The sequence below is a fragment of the Antennarius striatus genome, chromosome 3 (genome assembly GCF_040054535.1).
Source record: "Antennarius striatus isolate MH-2024 chromosome 3, ASM4005453v1, whole genome shotgun sequence".
In the NCBI taxonomy this organism is placed as follows: domain Eukaryota; kingdom Metazoa; phylum Chordata; class Actinopteri; order Lophiiformes; family Antennariidae; genus Antennarius; species Antennarius striatus.
In genome coordinates, this window is record NC_090778.1 from 29,205,524 (window position 1) to 29,214,829 (window position 9,306).

At 45.8% G+C, this 9,306-nt stretch overlaps 1 protein-coding gene across 1 annotated transcript; it reads left to right on the plus strand.

The window, feature by feature from the left end:
• The first annotated feature begins 3,404 nt into the window (after positions 1-3,404).
• Positions 3,405-8,823, plus strand: LOC137592954 (cationic amino acid transporter 4-like). The gene is made up of 4 exons (XM_068311452.1): positions 3,405-4,386; positions 5,471-6,162; positions 7,624-7,732; positions 8,329-8,823. Exons 1-4 carry the CDS (start codon positions 3,405-3,407, stop codon positions 8,511-8,513), a joined length of 1,968 nt encoding a protein of 655 aa, XP_068167553.1. The 3' UTR covers positions 8,514-8,823.
• Positions 8,824-9,306: the final 483 nt, after the last annotated feature.

The following is a 9,306-nucleotide window of genomic DNA, read 5'->3' on the forward strand; positions in this document are numbered from 1 at the left end:
AGTTCTGGCCTCATGTGGGATAGATTACACTAATCCCTCGCGTATTCGCGCTTATAGATGCTCGGCTTCACTACATTGTGGATTTTTAGTAGGTAGTCAAGTGATAACAAACGCACATACTATTTGCTGACAGCATCCGTGTATGCGCTGTGTTCCGAGACTCACGGAACACAGCGCATAAATGTTTAAATTACTGTGAATAATAAAATAAATAGTTTGTCGCTACATCGCAGATTTTTGTTTTTTGCGGGTGGTCCTGGAACGCATTAACCGCGAGTAACGAATCACTGTACTTGCAAACACAAGAATCACTAATGGATATTGACTATAATCATGGGTGGCATTTGGTCGCAGTGGGCAGGCCCGTTCCCTTGTACTAAGAAGGTTCTTGGTTTGATCCCACCTTGTGCCTTTCTGTGTGAGTTTGTCTGTTCTCCCCGTGTCAGCGTGGATTCTCTCCAGGTTCTCCAGTTGTTTCCCACCTCAGAACATTCAGTTTAGGTGGACTGGTCTCTCCAAATTTGTAAGTGTGAGTGCGAGTTGTGTGGACCTGTGACGAACTAGCGACTCGTTCAGGGCTTACTCCAGCATCACCCATGACCCATATTTGGAGATTTTGGCACCATTTGTGAAAAACAGAAGCAATTATCCAAACGCGTATTAGTCTGGTGACGGTTATGGAAGATTTCCCGTGTAACTCTGAGGGATGAAATCCAGCACTAACCTTCAGGACCAACATTTGCAAAATAATAGAAAACCATGTCTCTTGAAAGTTGGACCCCTGGAGTTTCCAGGTCGTCTCCTGCAGTGGTTGGAGAGAGTTTGGGTGGAGAACTTTGGGACATATGTGACTGCCAAATGGCACCCTGGGGGATGTGGTTCCTCCTGAATTCCCATTTTTGGGAGTTGCCAAAGATACATGTAAGACTCACGCCGGCTCTGTGGAGCAGGTCTGGCTTTTGTTTGTTTGAAGACCCGAACCTTGTGCTGGTGAATCAATGTATGGATGTATGAGGGGAGAAGGTTATATGGAATGTCCTTCGGGATAAATAAAAGTGTTCGTCTCACCAGCAGTAGTGCATAAATGTGTGAAATGACGTTTTGTAACGTGGTTTTAAAGTAGAAATGTCTGTCGCTCTACTATCACCAATGTTGTCGTGTGTTCACACAAAACACGAAACAAATTTTCATGTTTGCATAAGATAAAAATGCAAATAAGCAAAACTTGTTCATCTGCTAGCTAATGATTTTCGCTTCAGACAATCTGCATCACACTGTTGCCAAAGCCAGTGGCATTGAGATTGTGTGGATGTTGTCATTAGCATGACACACTTCACCTGGGCAATCTGCTGGGTCACTCCACAAGCGTGTGCCTGAACATAGAACAGCCAACTCATCAGGACAGGATTCAGCAGTCTTCCTTCACCTCAAGGAAGAGGGAAACTGATCTTTGAGATCATCTTGGGCCAATTTTCAATCAGGTCCTTTCCGAAACTCCCCAACAGAACAACTCAGCAGATTGACCTAGGACATGAGTTTCATGCTAATGACCTTCATTAGTAAACAAAGCCGCAGTGAAAGTCGCATTTCAACAACCCCCTTTGATACCACCTGGCACTCCCATTGACCATCATTGAGGAGGTTGAGGAGCCAGACCGGCTTCATATGGTCGTAGGATACACACACATACACAAGGGGCGTGTAGGCATGCAAGGGGAGGTAGAGCGGCAGGCAGCTCCTTCATGGTGCGTCTCAAATGAGCAATTTGTGAAAGGGGGATGGCGCCTTGCTCAAAGGTGCCTTGGGTGTTTTTGGGCGGGAGCGGGAATCAAACCGCCGATCTTGAATCATAGGACGACCCGCTCTACCATGTGCTCTACCACTGAGCCGCTGCCGCACCCTAATTTTAATATATACCGTATTGGCCCGAATATAAGACGACCCTGATTATAAGACGGTCCCCCTCTTTTTCAAGACTCAAGTTTTGAAAAAGACTTTTTGAACACCAAATTTAATTTTATACAGAAAATATTTACAGTACATCTGAAACAAATTATTATAATTATATTTTCGAGAGAAAAAGCTTGTTATTTTGCCTCATTCAAATCATGCAAAAACTGTCTATCACATATTAATATCTGATAGACATCCCATCCTTTCGTTTCTTGTCCACGTACACGCACACCCTCCTGTCGAGCTCTTGGAAGTGGCCGCTCTGAGGACCACGGAAAGCGTTTCTCTGGCTGTGAGCATTTTTAGGCGATCTTTTTGAGCTCTCCATCTCCATATATGAAACCATATTTCACAGACCAAAGCCGGATGAAAAATGAGGTGCCTCAGAAAAGTACTGAATATATCTTCAGTTGACTTGATTGGAATCTGATGGGTCTTGTGGTGGAATAGGGGTTTCTTAAGACAGGATAAGTATAAAATATTTATTTGTCAGTTCAAGTCATACGTAGGTTGAGAAGAAATCCAACAGTATCATCGATGATGAAAGCAGACAATTTCAACAGGTACTTCAATCTAATATCTGGATCTCTGACATGGCCATCATATTGAACTGGAATGTCCTCAAATACCCCCTCAATGCGTTTATAGACTCTGCTGTGTGTGAGTGGGCAGTTACTGACCATATGTGTGTGCAGGATATTTTCCTGAAGAGGTCATCTTTTTTGCACGTTACGTAAAACAGATTGGATTACTAGCCCCAGGAATGGGTCTTAGACTTGAGACCTAACACATTTAAAAAAAAATATTTTTGACTATCATTGTCGTGACAATTAGTTTATTGTATTATTTTATTAAACATTTTATGAAACATTAAACATTCACCACATATACCACCACAGTCTCACAGAAGGCCATCCCACTTTCTGGAAATCTGATGAGGTAGAGATATGTGGAGCTTCTCAGTAATCCTGGTCATTGTAGATGTTTGTTTAATAAAGTCAACTGGACTCGTAGGAAATATCTTGAAGCTTCTTGAGGTCTGAACTGAAGGTGGACTTTAAAGAATATCCAACATTCATATGTTGTTCACATTCTGGACGTGTACAGCTGATGAAGTGCTTATCATCAGGCACCTGAAAACGGCCTCAATATGTTCACTACTATCACGTCCATTTTGGTTTTAAAGCCATTAGTTTTCTCTCAGTTGTCTTGGTGCTGGTGACCTTTGCTAAAACATCTGGGACCATGTCTACCGTTTCATAGGACACAAGTCATTCTTCTTCCTTGACATTGTACGTCTTCCAGTGGTACATTGGCTCATCATGAAACCATATATTGTGCCACCATCATGTATGCTATTGTCTTGCAGGTTAGCTTCACCCACGGTTAATGGATCCAGTGTAAGTGCTGTAGCACCATCTAGCCCAGCTGGCCTGTCTGACTCTGAAGCCATGGCAACTTGTCCAAGAGGCTGCACCCCAGTGGTGCGCCTTTGTCAGAAACTGAACCGACTCAAGACCCTGGATGAAGACATGATGACCACGTCACTGAAGCGCTGCCTGTCCACCTTGGACCTGACCCTGTTGGGTGTTGGTGGTATGGTGGGCTCTGGGCTTTACGTCCTGACAGGAACAGTAGCTAAAGACGTTGCTGGGCCTGGTGTCGTCATATCTTTCCTTTTAGCTGGTATCGCTTCTCTTCTAGCTGCCTTTTGTTATGCAGAGTTTGGAGCACGAATCCCTAGAACCGGATCTGCCTACATGTTTACCTATGTCTCTATGGGAGAGATCTGGGCCTTTCTGATTGGTTGGAATGTCATTCTGGAGAAGATGGTTACAGCTGCTGCTGTGGCGCGTGCCTGGAGTGGTTATCTGGACTCCATTTTTAACCACACAATCCAGAACTTCACAGAGACGCACATCATTCAGTGGAACACACCCTTCCTCGCCCATTACCCTGACATCCTTGCAGCGGGGATTGTAATAGTTGCCACACTCTTTATTTCATTTGGAGTTCAAGTGTCCTCTTACCTCAATCATATTTTCTCCGTCATTAGCTTGTGCGTCATTCTTTTCATCCTGGTTTTTGGTTTTATTTTGGCGGATCCAGTCAATTGGAGCCAGAAAGAAGGAGGTTTTGCCCCTTTTGGGATATCTGGAATACTGTCAGGCTCTGCCACGTGCTTTTTTGCATTTGTGGGATTTGATGTTATTGCTTCTTCATCCGAGGAAACAAAGAACCCGCAGAAAGCTGTTCCCATCGCCACAGCGATTGCCCTTGGTCTGGCAGCATCAGCGTACATCCTGGTCTCCACAGTGCTCACACTAATGGTTCCCTGGCATACGTTAGACCCCAACTCAGCGCTGGCAGACGCCTTCTTCCGCCGTGGTTACAGTTGGGCTGGAGTTGTTGTGGCTATAGGTTCCATTTGTGGTGAGTCTCTACTTTAAAAAGATGTCCAACTTACAGAAAGACATTTATTTACATTGTTTTGGTACTCGACCATTGAACAGCCCTTAAAGGTTTACTGGTAATACCCCTTTGAAATGTTTTTGTCAATGATTCTGTTCATAACCTTTGCACACATTTTTCTTCATACAGTGAGAAACAGAGGGTTTACTGTGGTGGAGTCAAGATCAAGTCCTTGCTCCTTTGGGATAATGTGGTCCAGGTAGCTCCATCAGGTTGTGACCTCTGACTGTCACTGGGACAGTTAGTTGCTGAGTGGACTGGAAAAGAAACAGCACCTCCAAGTCTTAATTCATGGTTTTAGTATGCAAAAGTTGGACTTCTCTACAGACAGGGATAAATCGATCGATCAGTCAGGGTAGTGTCTACGATGAAGTGAATTCTATTCTGATCTGTGAAATGTGGATGCGATGCTCTTGATTTTCTGGACAATCTATGTTCCTATCCTCACCTATGGTCATGAGCTTTGGGTAATGCCCGAAAGAAAAGAATCATAGATGTAAGTTGCTGAAATGAGCCTCCTCCACAGGGTGCCTAGAACAGGGGTGGGCAAACCTTTAGACTGGTGGGCTGCACAGCCCTCTAAAATTTGAAAGCTGAAGAGGAGATGAATGGAATGTTTATTTGTTCAAATGCAAATGACGTGTAGAAACTATTAGAGGAAAGGTTTTGACCTTTTACAGCCAGCCAAGCAAACCTATGCAAGGCTTATTGTCAAAAATATTTTACAACTGCATTTATCTCTTGAATATAATTACATTGTTGAAACAATTTTGTCTGGCTGGATTATAAAGTCTCATGGTCCATACATGGACCGGGGGCCGTAGTTTGCCCATGCCTGGCCTAGACACACAATTAAGGATAGGGAAATTACTAACGTTATGATCGACTGGTTGATAGAAATCGATGTATTGAGCACCACAGGTCTATTGATGTAGGTCTGGTACTAAAACATTAAAATCAAAGTTATTCTACAAGTTAGTTTGTCCTTTTTCAAGTACATAAATTGTTTAACACAACATCGTAGTAACAACTCTTTCTTCTCTAGGTATGAACACTGTGCTGCTCGGCAACCTCTTCTCCCTCCCTCGGATTGTCTACGCCATGGCGGAGGATGGTTTACTCTTCTCCCTGTTTGCTCGAATCAACCCTGTCACCAAAGTCCCCGTCAACGCAATCTTGACCTTTGGGGTTCTCGTGGCTTTATGTTCTCTCATCTTTGACCTGGCAGCCTTGGTTCAGTTCCTGTCCATCGGTACCCTCCTGGCGTACACGTTTGTAGCAGCAAGTATTATTGTGCTGCGCCATCAGCCTGAAAAAGCCAGCGGAGCTGCCTCCACATCTCCCAACCCTAATCCTGACCCTGAACCTGCCCCCACAGAGTCTCAGACCATAATGGAGGACAGTGGAGAGCTGAAGCAGTACGAATCCTTCTCTGACAAACTCCAGTTGGTGGACATGCAGACCAGAGAACGGCGTGGGGTGGGGCAGCTGAGGGCCTGTTTTGAACCCTACCTGGGCAGGCTGCTGGGGGGTTTTGGGGCAGGTGAGGTGGTGGCCTTCTGCGTGACGGCTATGATTGCGAGCGCTGTCTCCTTCTGTGCCGTGTTAGAATTTGGAACCAATCAGCTGCCAGTCTGGAGCTTCGCGTTACTGCTGCTGATATTTAGCTTAGCTTATGTTCTCAGTCTGGCGCTCATTTGGGTCCACGAGCAACGATCTGACAGCAAAACCTTCCAGGTGAGGTCTTCTCTGGTTCTTACAACTGTTACACAACTTAGTATTTTATGAGGATTGAAGGCCACCTTCTTGACCTTAGACCTGATGTGCTTCTCTTGATTCACTGGCAGCAACATAAAGTAATAAATAATTTATAAAGCACTTAATATGGGAGTTAAAGGACAGATCCTGGTCAAAAATAACTCAGTTTCCTGACATCCCTGCTAGAGTTTAGAGTTATCTAAGTGAATTGCAGCATTACAAAAATCATCTCTAAGGTGTTCAGGACCAATAAAAATAACCTCAGTTTTTTTTATTGGTCCTGAGGCAAGTCTCTAATTTAACTAATTGGTCACATTTGTTTGATTACAATTATAATTGGGTATCATCTGCATAACAGTGAAATTTAATGATATATTTACTTCAATTTAAACATTAATGAACCCAGGGCGGCATGGTGGCTCAGGGGTTAGCGCTGCCGCCTCACAACACGGCGGGTCCGGGCTTGAGTCCCACTCTGTGTGGAGTTCTCATGCTCTCCCGTGTCTGCGTGGGTTCTCTCCGGGTTCTCCGGCTTCCTCCCACCTCCAAAAGCATGTGCTTCAGGTTGATTGGCCCGTCCCAAATTGCCCGTAGGAGTGAGTGAGTGTGAGTGTGTTTGTATGTCTTTGTATGTGGCTCTGCGGTGCACTGGCGTCATGCCCGGAGTGTCCCCCGCCTCACGCGCTATGTCAGCTGGGATAGGCTCCAGCTGCCTGTGACCCGCTACGGTGGATACAGCGGCGGTACGTGAAAATGAATGCATGAAATGAACAAAAGCTTTAGTGGCTTTATTAATTTTTTACGATTAATTGGGACCTTGGCCAAACAAATTATGGGAAATTAGGGAATTTAAATTGGTGTGGGAGAAAGCCGGAGAACGTGGAGAGAACCCCCCTCGACACGGGGAAAACATGCAAACTCCCCACAGAGCAGGACGTGAACCCGGAAGCTTTGCTGTGCGGCGACAGCGCCACCCACTGGGCCACCAAGCGCTTCAGGTTAATTGGTTGTTCCCAAATTGACCTTAGGTTTGAAAGTGTGCGTGCGTGTTTGTCTGTGTCTCTGTGTGGCTCTACGGTGCACTGGCGTTGTGCCCAGAGTGTCCCCCGCCTCACGCCCTCAGCCAGCTGGGAAGGAGTTCCATTTGCTGAATGCAGTCCAGGATAATGCTAGTTTTAACTAACCCCTCTGCTACGAGATTGACGTTTGGCAGCATGTGACGGATCTCATCCCCAAGGCATCGGGATATATCAGCTTCTTGACAGCTTCCATAATCCCTGAAGAATCCCTTGTGGGTCTATCTGACGCAAGGAACACTTAACCTTAACTGACCCTGAACAGATATGTGTCACGCATGGAGTAGGCGGGACATGTTTTGCTACAGCATTGTGCTAACTGTCATTACCAAGAATCTACTAGTGATTTATGATTGTTCTGCAGGTTCCTTTGGTTCCTCTGACTCCGGCTGCTAGCATCCTCCTCAACATATTCCTCTTGATGAAGCTCAGCAAACTGACCTGGATTCGATTTGTTGTGTGGCTCACGATAGGTAAGAAGACACCAGGTAGAACAGAGTGTCCACGGTTTGACAGTTTCTCATGTTTATGTAAATGAAGCAGATTTTATGACCCGTCAGCTTGTGTGAGAACTTGTTGTACAAACTCGTCTCTGTCTCAACATTGGACAGCCTTGAGGGCTGAGCGGTGATCCACGCAGAACGGAAACACAAACGGAGCCAGAGGCTTGGTCTTAAAACTTCAACCTGCACATGAAGACAGTCTTTACATAAAAGACGTTCCCTTATACACCTGGATTGGTTTATTTTGCTGTCCAGCCCGTCGACTTTGATGTCTGTCAACGGTCAGAGCCAAATCTAGTCCGGTCTTCAGTCTGCTTGATGAGCAACTCCTCAAATATTTAGTGGGCTAGGAAACATTGTGATGAGTAGATTAACGTAGGTTGACTTCTTCGATAAGTGTTTGTGGACTTTTCTCAGTTGGTTGAAACCCCCCAGCAGTGCTGAACTTTACCTGAGTCAGTACTGTTCCACCTGTCCTGTGTTCCCGTTGGTGATGTCAGACTCAGACCGGTTCCCCGCCCGTTTCTCTGGCTAGAACCCACACCTGTCCTGTGTTCCCGCTGCAGGTCTCTTGGTGTACTTTGGCTATGGGGTCTGGCACAGTAAGGAGGGCCTGAGGGGACAGCAGCCCACAGACGTGGCCGCCCAGGATGGGGTTGGACCCAACAGCAGCCTGGTGGAGACGGTGCAGTCCAATGGACAGGTGGACTCGTCCTATCAGAACCACGTCTCCCCCGACACTGAGGAGTAGAGAGGAAAGAGATGATGGGACTCCATCTACGCAGTCCTCATGTGGTCCACCCCCCAGGCTAGTCACTCCTCTTAGCTTGTGACTAGCTTGCCTCAGTCTTTACTCATTGCTTTTCAAATGTTAGCACGCCACGGGATGGGATTCTAGTCCCGCCCAATCCCTTTGATGTGGTTTAGGTAGAATTCTCACACTCTGGTCTTGATGGGAAGCGTTTTATGTTATTCTGTTATTCTGTTCTCTAACTTGTTAATGTGGCTGATAAAGAATACGATTTTTGAGATTAGCAATGTTTCCAAAATTCTAAGGTGGAATGACTGAGTGCATAACAACCTGAAGGACTGGAAAGAACGAGTTCTGGGAAGTCTTTCACATCAGCGTTGGGTTTACTTTGTCTGGGGTATTTTTTACTGAATGTTACGCTTTGGTATTGTATGAGTGGAGTGTCTGGAGTCTGGAGTGTCAGAGAAGTATGTTAGAGCGGTGCAGGACATGTATGAGGACTGTAAGACAGTGGTGAGGTGTGTGTAGGTGTGACAGAGGAGTTCAAGGTGGAGGTGGGACTGCATCAGGGATCAGCTCTGAGCCCCTTCTTGTTGCTATGGTGATGGACAGGCTGACAGACCAGGTCAGACAGGAATCTCCATGGACTATGATGTTTGCAGATGACATTGTGATCTGCAGTGAGAGCAGGGAACAGGTGGAGGAGAAGCTAGAGAGGTGGAGGTTTGTCCTGGAAAGGAGAGGAATGAAGGTTAGCCGCAGTAAGACAGAGTACATGTGTGTGAATGAGAGG

Excerpts from the sequence above, each read along its gene's own strand:
- LOC137592954 (XM_068311452.1), top strand. The coding sequence starts at position 3,405 with ATGGCAACTTGTCCAAGAGGCTGCACCCCAGTGGTGCGCCTTTGTCAG. Across the intron at positions 6,163-7,623 it reads CTGACAGCAAAACCTTCCAG|GTTCCTTTGGTTCCTCTGAC; the intron begins GTGAGGTCTTCT and ends ATTGTTCTGCAG. Across the intron at positions 7,733-8,328 it reads TGTTGTGTGGCTCACGATAG|GTCTCTTGGTGTACTTTGGC; the intron begins GTAAGAAGACAC and ends TTCCCGCTGCAG.